We start from the raw sequence: 18,815 nt of genomic DNA on the forward strand, positions 1-18,815 counted from the left end.
AAGGAGTTTCCAGATTATAAATAATGTGGCTAATGTCAAATCATGTAAAATATAATAAAGGAAAAATAATCTAAATCATATTTACCAACAGTTAGGGCAAAATTTAATAAAATCTCCCAAAAGATTATTGTCTGGCTGTTTTTTTATCCAAAAGTGATACATGTAAGGGTATAGTTTTGACAAGAGATTACTAGTTTGATGCCACGAGCGGCTAAAAACTGATCCTTTTAGATGACATATAACAAATTTGATCTTTTCTCTAACAAAACAACTTTTTAGCCACAATCAGTGACCACTTAATTATGTGCAGCTGTTGAGCTGCTTGCCAAGCACAAAAACCAAATCAGGCAAACATATGGTTACAGCTTTCTTTGTTTAAGACAACTGAAGTTTAAACTGAGTACCAGAATGGTGAAAAAAGAGATTTCAATAACTTTGAACATTACAGTTTTTGGTGTACCGTGTGTTTTAGACAGTACCAATCTACTGTTTTTTTTTTTTATGGTTTTCTAAGATTCACATACAATGTCCTGAAAAAAGGGAAATATCTGAACAGAGAAGCTGTGAGGCTGAAAATAAGTTCTTCACTTTAAAGGAGAATCAGTAGCCTTGTTTGAGATGATATAAAGGTAACAGTGAATGAAATATCCACCTGTTACAACCAGTGTAGGTGAAATACCCAGACAGGTTATAGGGTATTTCTGAGTATAAATCAGCCTGATTTATACTCAGAAACCAGGTCGTCTGCGTGTGCCATTTTAATCAGCTCACTTAACAAATCAAAAGTCTGGACTGCCTGGTCCAATGAGTATTAAGCCTCTAAGGGTTAATGCATGTTTTTCAAAGATGGGTCAACCCGCTTACAATCATCATTTGGCTCCCTTCCCACTGGCAAAAAGAGCTGGGTCTAGCCCCAAACTTGCAATTTGCAGGGCCTCTGTCCCCCTGCAGCTGCATGTCTGGTAACACCATCATGCTGGGTTAGCATTGATGATGGCACAGTGTGACAGAAATCAGGAAAGTAAACAATGTAGAACAACATGGAAGGAATTCTGGGCGTTGAAAGTGTGCTTTATTGTTGTGCTCATTTATCTGTCCGAATCTCTCTCACCAGTGCTAAGCAATGTTTATCGAATATAAGAAGAGTTGTTTCCTCTTGTTAGATCAGATGTGGCTGGCGAGGTGTGTTGGCATCCATATGTTGCACTCAATGGTTTCACATAAATTAGCGTGTCTCTATTTTTCCCCACTGCATGGCGATCAGAGCCGAGGCAATTTTAACGTGGGTCGCTTGCCGAGTCATTTAGCCCGGGTAGACGCGCTCAGTGAGCTACTCCCACTGCCACTAAAAGCAGATTATGCGCAGGTTTAACAGGTTTTTCAGCCAGTGGGAAAGGGGTACTTGTTTTGGCAACAGAGCGTGAAGTCAGCGTTTTGTGAAAACATCATGAAGGCATGGATCCATATTCTTTTAGTGGTGTAGGGGTTTCCTTTACCAAATGTCTTTGTGGAAATTTGGCAAAGAATTCCAAATGGGAACTCCTAAACTTTGTAAAAACCCCTCCCAAAAGAGCTTAAGCTTGTTATGTAGCAAGATAGATAATATTAAATGCGTTTTAATAAGCGTGAAATTGCACGTGTGTATAAAGATAAGTGGCCCAAAACTGCACTAGTAAATTGTGTCTCTTGCATTATAAAAAAAAAAATTTTAACATATTTTTATATTATTTTGTATAATTATTTCTGGACTGAGAACGTATTGGACACATTTAAGCTTTTTAGTGGACTGGCTCCATCGAACTTCTCCAATCCTCTAACATAAGAGCTCTGCTGTCAACCAGCCAATTTCTCAAAGATGTTCTGCGTTGCACATCCAACATAAAGGTGATTAGGTTTCTGCAGTGGCTGCCCTAAATTTAAAGGATGGTTTACCCTACTGCACAGACAGTTGAGATATTTAAATCACTGCTTAAGACTCGTCTCCCTCCTTTGGCTTTCATCTCAAGCTTATGTTTTGTAATGTCTTATATATTTGTATTTATTTATTTATTTATTTTTCTTAGTAAAAAAAAATGTAATGTGATTCCTTATACAATACACTAAGAGAAAATTAAAAGCAGTGCAGATACATTAATTCAGATATGTTTTAAAATGTAATACTATACATACAGTGTAGTGTATATAAAGGTCTTATATACAGTATGAATCTTTGCATTGCGATAATAGTTTTAATTCTCAGCCTTGGGAACGTGACTATAAATAAAAGGGACAGCTAAGAAAAAATGGGCAGGGCGTCTTATATAAAGAGGATAGCTTTTATCATAGTGAGAGTTTAGGTCCATTGTGCCTTTTTTTTGTAGATAAAAATGTCTTCCCTGATAGGCAACGGGCTTCTTCATTGTCACCCCTCAGATAAATGAGTTCTAACAGTAACAGGAGCTCTATATATAAAGTGAGTATTTTTAGAGCCTTGGGGTTATGGGGAAAATCATGCCATTCTAGAACTAAAATAATATTGCCAATGCTCCCTAGAGGCCTGGCAAAACCTTGATACAGTGGAACAAGATTGAAGTGAGGGAGTTGAAAAGGAAAGGAGCTACAGGCTGCTGTAGATCAACATCAGGGAAACTTCTGACCTCACATTTTGTGGCCACATACCTTTGCAGGGGTACTGGATTGTCATTTGTGACTAAGACCTAAAGCCAAGCTGTTGTCAGTTAGTTTCCCATTTTCATGCTAGCTTCAGTTTCTGGTGAAGTCCATCAGATTCCTGCTTAAACTGTCCTCAAATCTAAGAGTTTGTGGTGAGTTGCACGTTTGCAAGGTTACAAGTCCACATTCAGAAGAAACTGTTTACCAGCATCACAGATCTTCCACATTACCAGACATGGTAGTGAGGTTATCTTCTGATTATTCCAACCAATGCTTTGCTTTACACCCAGAAGCTCAATGTTAGCTTCATTAAATTAAAGCAAAGATCGGCCTAAATACCAAGTAGTTTTTCTTTACTAGCTCTACATGTTTACATTTGTGACATTAGGACAGAAAATAATTTTTCCTGGCATGCCTCCATTAGTCGACTGGCATGTACTGGCATGACTGTATGGTTTTTTTTGGGGTGTCAAATTCGTGAAATTATCAACCATGCTACATTTCCTTTGAGTTTGAGAGTTTTCAAATCCATTACTATTGTCCTGAGTTCATGTGAATAGAGATGAATCATCCAACCTTGTTTGTCACATCACCATTTCTTTTAAACACTCTAATTATTGCTCTTACTGTAGAGATGATTACTGTAAGTTTAGGTAGGAAGGCTTTTACATTTTGCAAGTTCCTGAATTATGAAGATCAACACCAGCTGTTTTCTTCAATAGTAAAAAATATTTTTGCACAATCTGATAAACTTAAAGATAAGATGAAATGAATGTTATTTTACTGTCCTTTAAAGTCCTTTTTGTACTTATATTTTGTACTTCTAACAACCAATTTACCATATATAAAAAAGAAAACAAAAAAATGCTGCAAATAGATCTGTATTGTTTGTGTTTTATATGCAAAAAGCAATTGCATAAAACTGCACAAATCAAAACTGCAAGTTTTAACTACAGAATAAGAAGGAACTGTAATGCTGTAAGTGATACCGATACCTGGCTGTGCAGTATCAGCCGATACCGATACCATAATAATGTAAAATAATTGCCATCATGGATTTTTCAAGCTGCTGCCTACCTTTGTGAAACAGGAAAAAATCTAAAACAAAGTGAATCAAGTAGAACTTTTCATTGCCTACCAGGAGTGGGTGACAATAGTTGAATAAACTTATAGCTCTCAAAATGGTATTGGTGCCCTATTTGTTGGTACTCGCCGACACCGATACCACCATTTTAGGGCAGTATCGGGGCCCCGTCCGATACTGGTATCGGTATCGGTGCAACACTAGCTGTAATACTGTAAATGACTGAACGAATCCTTTAAATCTAAAAAATGTTAGTATAATATTAGTAGTTGAATAATCAAGCCGCAGCATAAATCCCACACTTCTGATTCTTACAGTTTTTGTTGGTTTCCTATTTTTGTCTTGCAGAAACTGGTCCGAGAGGCTGAGCAGCTTCAGAAGGAGCACGTGTGGCAAGACGGCGTGACGGTAATGTAGAGTGCCAACCCTTCTTTGTCTTTCCCTGGATCTTTTTTCTCCTTTTCAAAAACTGTATGAAGAAATATAATTACTCACCTCCAAGTCGTTACCAATGAACTCCCTTAAGTCGAGCAATTTTAAACCTTTTAGACCTAAATGACAATGTGATCAGCATCACAAAAATAATTAGTGCTAAAGGATGCTCTTTGTTTATGCATACTCAGTAAAATGTTAAAGATCAGTAATTTTATGCCCTTTTCTGTATAAAGAAGCTTGCAGGGTTTTTTTTTATGCATTGAACTTTGCATTTCTTGCAGGTGACCTTTAAAGCTACAAGGTGCATACTCTTAATCTAGAAAAAGAAAATGGTATTACTGTGCTGTATATGCCAGTGTGCTTAACTGTTCAATTTGTTCATGTTTAAATGCCAAGAAAATATTAACACTTATACCCAAAATTCTTCATACTCTAGATTTAAAATTATTTTCATTCAACCAAGAAATTTGTTTCTGTTGGAAAGAAAAAGAAAAGGTATCTTTCAAAAGACGATAAAATGGTGTAGGAAGAGGGTTGACTTTAAAAAATATACACATTACATCTAACATTTACTTTTGAAGCTGAAATTTTGAAATTATGTACAGTATGCTCTTTTGATTGTTTAATAGTACAGCTATTAAACCCTTATTTCAATTACAAAGCAGTTTTCTGCATATTTCCACTGGTGTTATGTCAGCTGAGCTTTGGTGATCAACCCGGGGTCTTTACCATAAGAAGGCCTCCTTACCATGACCCTAATGTTTAACTCTCTTCCCAAATTCTTGGTTAGATTAACCTTTAGATAAAACTGAACTGCTGAACAAAGAAAGTGAAATCAAAAGCTGTGTTTTTATTTACACAATGAGGCTCACTACCCAAGGTGATTTTTGTCAGTTTGTGGTTCAAGTTCTGGGGACCAAAAAATGATTTGGATAGTTTTGACTCCAAAAACTCGCTTCTCTAGTCAATGGGGATTGACTGTTTCACTGTTCTGTGCCCAGTGTGCATGCTATAAGAAAATATGTCCCTTTTTTCTCTACATAACTCTGAATAGAGATATCCCCGTTTTTCTGGGAAATCATGGTTGTGTTGCTGATGAAGGTTCTCAGTCATCCAGGTCAAAGTCATTCCGTAAAAATTCAAAAAATAACCTAAATAATCCAGGAAGCTTTCTCAATTCAAATGTCTGGATCCGCAGTGAGTTTGAGTCTTAAGATAAGACTCAAACTTACTGCGGATCCAGACATTTGAATTGAGAAAGCTTCCTGGAGAGGTGGCGAAACGTCTTCAAATCTTGAAAACCAAGTCCAGTGGATATTTTTTGAATTTTTACGGAATGACATGGCTGTGTTTGAATATTTTTTCACTTTTATAATCCAAAATATTTAGACTTCTTTTACTAAACTGGGCTATTTTAAGATGAGCTGTAATTATTTTAAGGGTACTTTCAAATTTATTATACCTTTTGTTCTGTTTCTGAAAGCACAAACAGATGTATTATACAGTATATCAGACCTTGACTCAATTATATACATTCAATAATAATATATAGACAGTTTAGCTTTTTGACTCATGCAAATACCACCCTGACCCATTAGCACACCAGTAAAATCATCCGAAACTGACTCAAAAGGGGGAAAAACAATCAGTTTAAGGAAAGACCAGATAAAAAAGACAGTTAGCTGTTGGTATTTATTTCTTGTTGTCTTTACTGAATTTGAATAATATCATATACTGTATTTGAAATACGTTTGTTTTCTGGATAATAACTGATATCACTTTGCATTTAAAACTCTTTAAAAAGTTAATATTAAGGCAATTATTTTATTTGACTTGAATAGGATATCATTCAGGCTTTTCAGTGCTGCAGCAATAGAAAATATTGGAATTTATATTTATTTCAAATATTGTATTTAGTTCTAACATTTGTCGAAAAAGTTAAACACACCATATCTGGTTGTACAGTTATACTGAAATTTCAAATAGCAGTTTAATATTGATGTCATTCATTTTTATATACCTGTTTATGTTTTGTATAAATATGTAAAATAGATATGTATACAAATTCCCTGTTGTCATATCATCAGTCTCCAGAGAGACTAGCTCACTGTCATGGTACACTACCCACAAATGGATTTTTAACCTGATGCCTCCCGGGGTATATTTAAGAAAAGGCTCTAACTGATTCAAAGCGAATAATTATAAGCCCTACTTCTCTGCAAAGTCCATTTTTATTCATGGTTGCTTACACTCTGAAGCTGTAGTCTTGCAGTGGCTAGGCTGCGTTCCTCCTTTTCACCCTACTGGTTTGAAGGAGGGAGGATGCGGCATGGCTGTCCCTTCATCTTAGGCCCCAGGGGGTTGATGCCTGCCTCTCTCTCCCTCTCTTTCTCTCTGTCCGGCTCCAATGCACCTCAATCGAATGTGTAGCCATGCAGGAAGTGGTGCCTGGGTCACAGTCCTCCACACATAGCACACCTGTTCATAAGTAGCTGCATCCAATATAGCATCAAGAGCCCCTCAAGTGGAAAAACCAGCTCTCTCTTTAATCCCTACCCCGTCCTCCTCCTTCCAGACTTTCTTCACTCCATCTTTTTTTCCCTCTTCTGCTCAAAACTCTTTCTGTCCAGTTCAGCTTTGTAGTCACCCTCACTCTCTTCACTTCCACCTCATTCACATACGTTATTCTTATCAGTGTGTGTGCTAAATCAGGCATGAAAACAGTTAGAATATACCATATTGTTGCAAATGCTGCAAATGAATCCCAGTAGTGCTTCTCCATTAATAATGTATTGAGCTGATTTCATTTGCCTTTATAATTAGGCCAGGTAATGAATCTCAGCAGGGGAAAGTGTGAACCCATTTAAAAAATATCACAGAAAGAAGGTGGCGGGTGGTGAGGGGAGAATCTGGTGGGGTGTTTAGATATGTAACATCCCTCCTAAAAAGATTTTTTTTTTCTTTTTCTGTTTGTAGATTTTGTGCTTTCTTAATTTCTCTTTGGCTGAACACTCTGCTGACTGACACTCTAATTAGATTAGTGCTCCGTGCTCTTCGGGCATATTAGGAGGAACACATTGCATTTTAAACTAGCGGGTGGAGCAGCCTGTCAAATGGAAAGAAAAAGTGTTGATGTGTGAGCAATGCTTTTTTTGGGGGGGGTAAATTTGGTGCTTGTGTGTGTCGTCATAGGAGTGTAACCTACGCCAAGGGTTCAATAGGCTACAGTACGTCTTTTAAGTCTTTTAATGAGCAGGTACAGTGAATCTCTACTGTACATGGCCCTGTAAGTGGGAGCTTTTTGTTTTAAAAAATTCAGGTTATGAAAAAAACAGCAGAACTTTTTATTATTTCTCTTTAAAATATACATACTTTATTATTTGGCTGAACATCACAGCAGAATGTCTTCAATTCAAATCGTTGCCTTGGATCTTCTTGGATAGAGTTTGCATGTTCACTGTGTGCATAACGGATTTTTCTTTCAGCATGCTTGCCTCAACTGTCAAGAAATCATGACTCTTATATCAATTAGTCTTTTTAAATTTTTTCATTCAGGCATGAATGTTGGTTTGTTTGCTGCAATACTAAGCTGGCAGCCATACCCAGACTCTTATTCAGCGGTTACAGGAAGTAGGCGCCTGCCTTCTGGATGGATGGATGGATGGATGGATGGATGGATGGATGGATGGATGGATGGATGGATGGATGGATGGATGGATGNTGGATGGATGGATGGATGGATGGATGGATGGATGGATGGATGGATGGATGGATGGATGGATGGATGGATGGATGAATTTGATCTGGAGCATATCTATTATGCAATGCTAGTTTGCAGCTTTTTTTACGTTAAATTATTTTTGCTTGTTGAAGCATTTTGTCCTTTGCCTTTTTTGTTATCGTTTGTTGGTCTAATTTTTGTGTCTGCTAGTCTTATTTATATGTCTGTAGGACCTTCTGAATTACCTGTGTAATAATATATTTCCATGGTGTTTGCACACTTCAGCCACCATGGCTTATTTTAGAAAATGTCTCTGTTTATTTCATGCAGTTAACCTTCAGTTTATATATATTTATTGATCCGATCCATCTCAGACCTTTCTGATATATTCTTCAGGTAGAGTAGTGTAACTCAACCAACACATTTTTTGTTTTACAAAATGAGACATATTAAGAAAAAAAATGAACTCTTGTCCTCAAATCTCTTCTTCATAATTGTTCTTTGAAATCCAATCATATATATTTTGCATTTGCTGTTACTGTGTGTCCATGTCAAACCAAAAAAAATTAGAGAAATTGAAATCCACACTTTTATTGGAGGTAGTTGACAGCAGCTTTGAGCTGTTTTTTTTTCCTCAGTGCTTCGAAAATGCATGTTATTTCATTATGTTAGTGATCATAAAATCTAAGTTTCTACTTCACGTCTGCCATAAATGTCATTGTATCCCACTGACTGTCTTAGTCGGCTCTTTTTCAGACATTTGCTTATGTAGCAGTCAGAGAAAGGGCAGGAAAAATAGCTGAAGGAAGACAATAATAATCTGAGAAAACTGACATGAGAGAAACAGAATTTGTTATATGGAATTGTTGACGTTACACCAGTTCTTGGTGTTCAAGGCTTTCAAAGCCGTCCCTGAATCAGAATCAGAAACTCTAAACTACAACCTAAACTTTAATTTTCTTCTATCCAACTACATTTATCTTTTATTATTAATTTTTTTGCGCTTGGTATTAGCACATTCTCATTTAGGGCTGAGCGATATGAAGAAAATCTAATATCATAATATATTTGGGCTATAATCGCGATACACAATATATATCACGATATGTTTAAATTACCTTCAAAAACAATAAAGTACATAAAATTGCAATGATATACTAGTTTAAACTTTAAGATTCAAATCTAAAACAATTTATTTTAACCACATGAAAGCTTTTCATTAATGCTACTGCCACATTACTAAATGTATTTCGGTGTCAGTATTAGACTTTTAACAAGATCCCAGCAAACAGACAGGAAACAAAGCAAAAACACACAATGCTAAATAACATAAAATAAAAAAGGGCTTTTTTGTGCATAATAAAAAATAAATGAAAATACAATTTGGCCTCAAATTACAAAAACAGAAGTCAAAATACTGTCCAAAAATTTGAGCTTTATTATAGCATCTCAAAACTATTGATCTTTAGGTGCTGAGAATTAAAAAAAAACACAAAAAGTTGTAAAATTGAGAACATTGCCAAGTTTAGAAAACACCTGCAAAACCTCTGAACAAGACCACATCCCACCACAGGCATTAGAGCATCTAAAATACATTTAAATAAAGTAATAAATAGCATCTGTTATTTCTCTTAGTTTGTGATTACTTGTGATTTCTCTACTGCATGTCTTACAAATGACCACTTTTCGTTCGATGTCCTTGGTTGAAATCCAAACCACTGCCATATTTTGCTTAGCTGAAACACCTGCTGTCCTCAGTCATCTATTTCAAACTATCAGTGAAATAGATGAAGATGGCTTAATGTCATCAGGAGAATTTGTACTTGGTAATTTCAAGTTCACAAATGAGAAAAACCAACCTCTAACATCGCCTTTCTCTACCTCTTAGTTAATCTGTGCTCAAAATTGGTGTGTTTGAAATGCATGCCCTTTATGATGTCATTAGGAGCATTTTTTTAGGAGACTTCATCTAATGTCTTATTCCATGCTCCTAGTCTATCATTACGACTGGGTGTCATGAATGCAGATTGTGGGGGCACAGCCCTCGGAAGGGCAGTGTGGTAAAGGCCATCTGCCATCTGAGAGGAATTTTCCTGGACAAACAGCAAAAGCATGCTTTAGGGGCCTCGGTGTTCATTTTCTTTATTTTCAAATGTAGCATAATATGGGACCTTTAAGGCTGTGCACACCTCCAAGTCATTGCAGTATTTTGATCTTTACAATCTTTCTCACAAAGATTTTCTTAATTTACACTTCCAATGGATTCTAAAGGATAGTATAGAGTATGTCATATTGAATAAGTTTTTTTATAAGTTATTATGGTGTGCTTTTATAAATGATACAAACCTGCTAACTCGATAGGTTTGGGCATTTTTCTGAGATACAATGGGCACAATAGTGGGTGTTAAATAATAACATTTATACCAGGCCTGGACCCACAAGCTTCTCTTGCCAAACTGCTAACAACGCCACACCTTGTCCTCCTGGCGGCTGCCATGGCAGCTGTGATGGTAGTGATGGTTTAAACTCGCCCCTTTCTTTTTTTCCAGGCCTAATAGCAGAGCCATTGTCTGACCGGCTGGACATTACGGATGGCAAAATGTTATTTGTAATAACTGTTGCGATGGTCGTTCAGGGTTTTAAATCCTTTGGAAAGAAATGGCGTGTGAAATAGACATTTCACTGTCAGCAAGCTGATGATTTCTCAAGGTCAGGAGTCTGTCCTTCTGTGGCACTTGAATATGGCGCTGGCAGCAGAGTCAGTCCAAGGTGGCAGTGATTTTCACTGCTTCTTTAAAATCCTCATAAAAATAAAAGACAAAGAGCAGACATAAAGCCAAATTTCATATTTATTCTTTCTTTTCTTCTCAGAATATGGCAGACAAAGTGCAGGGGACTATAAAGTCTTTGTAAGAAGAATCCGCATATGACCTTTTTTTGTTGTTGTTGTTTGTTCTTTTGTCCATGTGCTTTCAGAAGATTGTTGGTCCTCTTTTTTTTAACCAGTCCCCAAAATTTAGCTTTTATTTGTGTTGTTTTTTTTTACTCAAGCCAACATGCATTTCTGTGCAAGGTCTGATTTATTGTGTGTTTGCCAATTCAAAATAAGATATTAGTGTCTTTCAATTATTATTTTTTCCCCATTTAACTTCTATTTACAAAAATAGTGTGGAGACACATTAGAGGGGACATTAACAGAAAATGTTTAGGTTTTGAATATTTAAATGAAGAAAATAATCCCAAACCCAATTAAATGACAGTAAAGAAGCAAAATATTAACAGATGCAAAGTAATTTTTTTTGTCAACCGACAACTACAGTATGTTATTCACTGAAACATTTTCAACCATTGCTGCTTTTTATAAATTATCGAAACTCATCTTCTACTAAAACCATCCACCCATCTTCAACCACTCGTCTGTCACGATCACGGGGGGCTGGTGCCTTTTTTTTTTATATATATATATATATATATATAGCACCAATTCACAACACATGTCGTCTCAAGACTAGAGACGNTTTTATAGAGACAATTCAACCAGATCATACAGTCAGATTGGTTCGTAGCTGATTGCAAGAAATCATTGACTCAAAAGCAATCCCTCACACCAAGCATGCTTGAAGTGACAGCGGGGAGGAAAACTCCTTTTTAAGAGGAAGAAACCTCCAACAGAACCAGGCAGGTCACCAGCGTGTGCAGAGATATATATACTCATGGTCACACAGACTTAAGGCAAATTTAGAGACATCAATCAACCTAACAGTCATGTTTCTGGACTGTTAAAGGAAGCCAGAGTACCAAGAGACAACACATGTTCACAAACTCTGTGCAAAAAGAAACCAGCACAGTAATCAGACTTAAGACCTTCTTGCTGCAAGGCAACAGCACTACAAGCGGTGCCACTGCTCATCACTCTATTCAAATCTTCTAAATCTTTTAAAGATAATTGTGTTCATGTATCATGATCTTATTTGGTCTAAGCAGGAGATGCAGGACGCTTCAAACTTTTGGCTAAGGAGTCCTCCTCCAAAAAAGAGGTTTAGAGAAAAATCTATCAGATTGTCCCTTTTCCACTGGCTTCACGAAACCTTACTCTACACCACACAGCCTACTTTGTGAGCCAGTAACAATACTGGGTTTTTCATCTCAGAGCTGAGTATTGCAGAAAAAAAGAAGAAAAAAAAACAGTACAGCTATTACAAAAAAAACACTACCGGTAATAGGAACAATTGCACAGTGGATGGGTCACAGTAAAGCCTGGCCAAGTCAAGCAGATGGAAAAAAGGTCAAAGGTAACAGTATGACCCAGCAGAACCCTGTAATCCACAGCACTAGTCTCAGTATGAGCATATTATTCAGTACAGGAGTTCATCCAAAGTGAACAAACTTCTAAGTCGTGATTTGATACACCACAAAAATCTTTTTATTTTCTCATGTATGTTTTATGCATGCTTTTAGTTTAAGCCCTATTTATTTTTTCATATATATTCAGTTAATAATAGTCTTATTTGCAGAAAGTGTAAAAAACCCAAAGTTATCAGCAACTGGTGAGGAAGAGGCAGAGAAGTGTCTCTCTGAAAAAACTCAGGTCACATTGGAACTTTCTCAGATATTGCTAAAATCCTCCCGCTATGTATGACTCTTAGTAGCCTAAATAAAAGAGAAGAAAAACTCAGATGCAAACACAAGTACGCTTGAACAGCAGTAGTTTGTGGCTGTGTATTTCAGATTGGTTTAAAATGACAGATTGTTGGTTCAGAGATGTTATTTGTGAGCTACCTCTGACTCCCAGTTGTTTAAAGTTTAATGAATCAGGTTGTGAATCTTGACATAAGTCCAAATGGTATCAGATGGTGTTTCTTAGATTAACCACAAAGGAACATCTTCAAAAACAACAGCTGAATTTGACAAAATGGAACATTTTCTCTGATCATCATCATTTTGAGCCTGATGACATGGTCGTCAATACATTATCTGCTACATTATCATCAGCCGCTCTCCCTCCACGTCACACTGCTGCTCTGATGATGACTGCTTTGACATAGATGAAGAGGCGTTGACATGAAGCGTGGCACCTCGGAACTGGTAGACGAGATTGGATGAAAGACGGGACGGAGATTGTGGAGATAGAGGAAGACATGTCCTTTCATTCAGATTGTGATGTGGCAGCTGCTGTACGTTGGGAAATGCATTACTGCTAATAGCTGTGCCATTAGGAAGGAGAGAGGGGCACTCTGCTGATGGGTTGCCATGATGAAACCAGGAGAGGGAGAGGGGTGAGGCAGAGAAAGCTAAACAGAGAGAGGAAGTGGTGTGTGGGGGGGGAAGGTATAAGAGATGGGGGGGAAGGGAAACAGAGATGGAGCCATCTTCCAGGCCATTTACTGCAATCATCACTCTCTAATCAATCAAGCCTTTCATCATAGGACAACATAGTCTCCCCCTTTTCTTTCTCTTCTTTCCTCTCTGTTTTTCCCTTCATCTCCACTCAGCCACCCACTCTCATACATAACAGTAATATTCATGCATTGGCTCTCTACACATACATGTTCAGTTGCATCCTGCTTCTGGAACACCTGTTGAATATATTCAACAATACAAAGCAATGCCCTGCAATGTTTACATTTGTGAAAATGTCTAAAATGTTTTTATCTCAGTGAAAACTGTATTAGTTGTTGCATATAATAAGTATATGAACTGTCTTGAACTTCCAATGAATTCCCCTTGAGAGGTACAGCATGACCTGTAGAGTTGAGACCGAATGTCAGAAGTGTTTCTTTACTTTTCTTTACTTTTCCCAAGTTCGACTCCTTTCATAATGTCTGTGTTTGACGTAATTGGTCCTTTAGAGGAAATGAGTGAGAATCATTTTGGCAACTCTCAGCCTACCCCTCAAGACTGCCGGCTCCATTATCCACAGAATACATTAATCTCATCAAGGCTGCCATGGACAGATTCAAAATTCAGATTCTAGTAAAACAGACTTAAATGAACGGATGTCACAACCCTCACTCATTGCTTTGTTTTTATGTCCTCCCCCTTTTTTGCATGTTTATTTCTTTTTGGTCATCATTAAATATGTTTTCCCGTCCATAACATTTCTCACTGTGTCAGTTAAAATATTAAGAAACTGGACGGTTGTGCAGATACATGCATTACTGTATATTTGTCTCTAAGTCCATCTGCTGAATCTAAACAAAATTTTTAAATGAAATGTAGCCATAAAACATAATGAAATAATCTAAACGTTTTTAAATTGATTTTTTTTAATTGTATTTAACCCATAACTTGACTGGATTGTGTTGCATAAATTGAATAGAATATTACTGTGTTGATTACAATTGTTTGTTTTTTTTATTCATAAAGTTTCATTACATCTGGGAATGTTTGCTTTTTTGTAAAAATGAGATTGCTCTTCCTGCCTATCTCCAGCTGTCTACGGGCGAAAGGCGGGGTAAACCTTAGACAGGTCGCCAGTCCATCGCAGGCAAATTGGCATTACATAAATAAAATACTCTGAACTTAAATTTAAAGGAGAACAGTAGGCACAACAAACCCCAGAGTTCAATCAAAAGGATGTGTTCATGTCAATGATGTGTCCATCTTATGTTGACATCTGTGTTGTCCCTTATGTCCCTAACATAGCATTTCGCTGTCAATCTGTAGGATTACTGGTGGATCCTAGAATTTCTAAAAGTAGAATGGTAAGCAGCTCTTTTATTTATCAGGCTCCTCTCCTATTGAAACAACTACCAGTATTAGTTTGTGAGGCAGACACCCTATCTTCTTTGAAGGCTAGGCTTCAAACTTTCTTTTTTTGATAAAGCTATAGTTCGAGTGGCTGCGTTTATCCTGAGCTATCTCTATAGATGTGCTGCTATATGTTTAGACTGCTAGTGGACATAGGGACCACTTTTCATCATCCTGCTTCATTCTATCTCTGTTCTCTGGTTCTGGTTCTGGTCTTTATGTTCTGGCTGTTTTTTCTCATCATAGTAGCTTCATCTGGCCTTAGATGATGGAGTTCGGCCTGTTTTTCAGTGCTTAGTCCTGTTTCTCTCCTAGACAAAGCTGTGGGCTCCGCTTTTACTGTGTCTAACTGTATGTGCTGTCTTTCATCCCTTTGACATGAAAAATATTTTTTTTGCTCCAGATAGAGCCTCCTAAGAGAGCTACTGTTACTTTTCTAAAACATAAAGCATTTATAGATTAGTGCTGTCGGCCTAGGCATAAGTGGGTTCACACAGAAGGATTATGCTGGAGGTTTCTTCCTGTTAAAAGAGAGTTTCTCCTCTCCACTGTTGCTGCTTGCATGCTCGATGTGAGGGATTGCTGTCAAGTTCGTGACTCGAAGAAATCAGCAGGCTTTCCTTAGAAAACTTTGACCCAATCTAACTATATAATATGTCTTGAATTGGCATTATGTAAATAAACTGAATTGGAATTGGATTAAACTATCAAGTCCAGAAGTAAGTTCAGCTAATCAGAAGTAAATCAGGTATATAACACAAAAGGAAACCTCTCTTGAACATATCAAGTCAGAAGTCAATCAGCAACACTCAAAAAATTGTAATGTATGGAAGAAAATATTCCAATGTAATTAGTTAAACATTTAGGATCTACTGTCTGTAAAGTGTGAATCTAAAATGTTACTTCATAATCTGTCTCTGTAGCCTCCTCCTCTGGGAGGAGATGGCATTAGATAAAATTGAAATGTCAAGGAAATATTATCTTGACTCACAATGTAGAAATGTCTTTCCATGGAAAATATCTAAACTTTATCATAAAAACTACTTTTGTTTTTAGATTTTTTTTTTTTTAACTCACAAGGTTCTACTAAATCAAGAAGACCACAGGGGCTTTTTAATGAATATACAACATTCAGAACAGTAATTATTCCTTTCCTTAAAAAAATAATTGTTGAGAGCAACTTGAAGTAGAGGGATGAGGTCTGAATGAAGTCATATTTGATAAATGTTTTTTAAGGCTTTAAGGTATTTATACAATGTACATATTTTTGTGTTTTCTCTATAGCGCTTCACTATTTTTTTACTCTCCCTTTCTTCTCCACCATGATGTTTTTTTTAACACTTTCTATTTGTGCTTAACTTCTCAGTATTTTCTAAATTAGAATGTCCCTTTAGTAATGATTAGATTTTTATATGTGACCCTTATGATGTTTCTACCAGTATTGTTCCTCCAATGCAGTTACTTTATTTCTACAACCTTTTTTTTTTTTTTTACAGTTAATTTGTATTGCTGTGCAAAACCTAATGCTTCTCATTTCTAATGTCAGAAAAAATACTCTTCTGATTCTTTTATCCTTTTCTGTACACAGTTTATTTACTCCCATCTGATTCATTGTTTGCAAGGTCAATGCAGATGTTCAGTCATGCTTTTATAATTTAAGGATGATAAACAAAGCCAAGATTTCCTTCCTTAAACTGTCCTTGAAACTGTGATTTATGCATTTATCACCATTAGACTGGGCTACTGAAACTCCCTTTATAGTAAGTTCAGCCAGACCTTTCATTGTCTATTTCAGCTAGTCTAGGGGTCTTTAACCCTGACCCTCAGGACTCCCCTGACCTGCATATCATAGATGTTTTTTTATTCGTCCCTCCAAACAGCTTACTTAAATAAATCTGGGATTGACAGGCTTTAAAGCCTTCATGCGTGCTAATGAGAGAACCCAATAATTTCATTCAGTTTTGCTGGTTCATAGCCAAACGTAAGCAATGCAAAACAATAAACTCTGGGGTCTAGGGTTGAAGACCTCAGAGCTAATTTACTGCCCCACACTTGTTACTGTAACTGCTAAAAGACAGTCGGTCTCATGCAAGAAGCGTTTTTATGAACAATTCACAATTTTCTGTTATTTCTAATCTTCTCTCAGGCACGAAAAAATTTTATGAGTTCTCCAAACTTGACTCTTGTGCAGTCCGTCAGCTGTTATCAAACCTATATTTTCACTAAATGACTTCATTTGTTATTACCGTACTTAGAAGTAATTGTTCATCTTAAAATCTGGTATAAATTAGGTCTAATCATTTCATATTATACAATGCTGCAATTATAAATTATATCTTTATATTCCATGGCAGCTCTTTGGCTTTGTTATAAACAAAATAGTTGGGTTTGGGTCTGTCTGAATTTGCCAAATTTGACTTTTACCGTTAACATTTTTAGGTTTATGTTTTATGTTATGAGAGAGATGGAGCCTGAGGCGGAGGGATTACAGATGTGGTCTAGGGATCTACAATACACGTGTGTGTGTGTGTGTGTATTTTAAATTTTTAGCAGATTTAGCAGAATGGTTTATAGAGAACTCATTTTAAGCATTTGCATCGTTTATTGCACCGCCTACATTAACCAGTAGTTTTCATTGACCATCTTGTCTTTGCTAGGCATTTTTTTAAGAAACCATTTTCAGATCAAACAATTTTTCTTTTAAATATTTTTTATATTTATTTATTTTTTTTCTTTATACTTCTGTAACAGTGCAACCATATAATCTACACACATTTTTTTCCCCCACTGCTTGGCTTTTACTGGTCCTTTAATTCTGCTGCTCAGCTCTCAGTCAGCAGAACCCAGATCTCCAAACTGGTGTAGTCCATCTCCTTCATTTTAAAAGCCATTTCTTTAAATGAACACTATCTGAAAGGCGCTGGAAGACGTAGCCTTATTTGGAATTATCAGGGCGGTAATTATACAGATTACAATTCTCACAAGCCTGCGTTCACTTACGCACAAGCACTTTCATGTCTACAAAAATTATTTTCAAAGTTAAAGCCCTGTAACACTTTGCCAATTTAGGCAGCGTATGTCCGACGTCCCAGAATCCCCTAAAACGCTGGCATACTCTGAACTTTCTATGTAGAACTTATGTCGACCAACAGCCTAACTTATGCATAGTGCACAGCAGTGTAATGCCCATGAAATGTCACAAGCCAGTGTCCTGGATTTCTTTGATCGCTGTATTAACATAGCTGCTTTTTACCACCCGCCCACCCGGCAAAAAAAAAAAAGAATAAAAAAAAAGAAAGAAAGAAAGAAGGTTTGCAGACTGCTAGGAAGTTTCTTAGCCGTGGTTGTGAAGGCAGCGAGGATCCATCACACTCACCTTCTCGCTCACCCTATGATGGGGATGAAGTCTGGAGAACTGACAGTTTCCTCCTGTGAACCCCCCAAATACCAAAACGCTGCCAATACACATTAAACAGTAGCTGTAATTTAGAAACGCATTCTGTGGACGTCTGGAACACGTCAAATACGTTGATATGCGTTGGAGATAAATTCTTGATAAGTTATACATAAGTTATGCACAAGTTAGTCATAGGTTTTGGCAAACCGGGAAATTTTGAGCATGCTCTAAATTTCTTGACGTATGTCGACGTGTGCCAATGTGCTTCAACGTGCAAGATTTTTCGAACGTCAGGCAGACGCTGGTCTAAAATAATTTTTGAATCTAATGTGGCGCTCTCCTAGGAGCCTACTGCAGGAGAAAAAGTAAGATAAAGTTACGACATGAATATGAAAATGTGGCATTGTGAGCATTGATTGATGGCTTGAGAGGGTATATCTGATGAAGTCAGGAAATAATGAAAGCTAAAAGCTTTTTCAGTAAGTTAAGTATTTTTAGTGCTAAACCAATTTACTCACATGCTCATGGATTCAAACGAATGCAAGATAAGTTTGCAGAGTTTTGAAATTCCTTAAGTTTAAGGTAATGAGAAGTGGTTTTTCAGAATGCAAGTGTTTTCAATTATAAGTTTGACTTTGTAAGCGTACAGAGATCTTGCATAGATCTTTGTTCATTGATGACTGCCACAACGGATTGATATACATTGCCTGTTGGCCACGTTTGAAAGTGATATATATATATATATATATATATATATATATATATATATATATATA

General features: G+C 36.7%; 1 protein-coding gene across 5 annotated transcripts in view; it reads left to right on the plus strand.

Annotated features, from left to right (window-relative positions):
• cacna2d2 (calcium channel, voltage-dependent, alpha 2/delta subunit 2) overlaps positions 1–18,815 on the plus strand; it is a 241,815-nt gene that overhangs the window by 108,771 nt on the left and 114,229 nt on the right. For all 5 annotated transcript variants that reach the window (XM_015382058.1, XM_015382059.1, XM_015382060.1 and 2 more), the window contains exon 4: positions 4,085–4,144. In XM_015382058.1, coding sequence (XP_015237544.1) covers positions 4,085–4,144 — 60 coding nt within the window. The remainder of the gene's footprint in view (positions 1–4,084; positions 4,145–18,815) is intronic.

This window comes from Cyprinodon variegatus, unplaced genomic scaffold (assembly GCF_000732505.1).
Source record: "Cyprinodon variegatus isolate N-32 unplaced genomic scaffold, C_variegatus-1.0 Scaffold248, whole genome shotgun sequence".
NCBI classification, from domain to species: domain Eukaryota; kingdom Metazoa; phylum Chordata; class Actinopteri; order Cyprinodontiformes; family Cyprinodontidae; genus Cyprinodon; species Cyprinodon variegatus.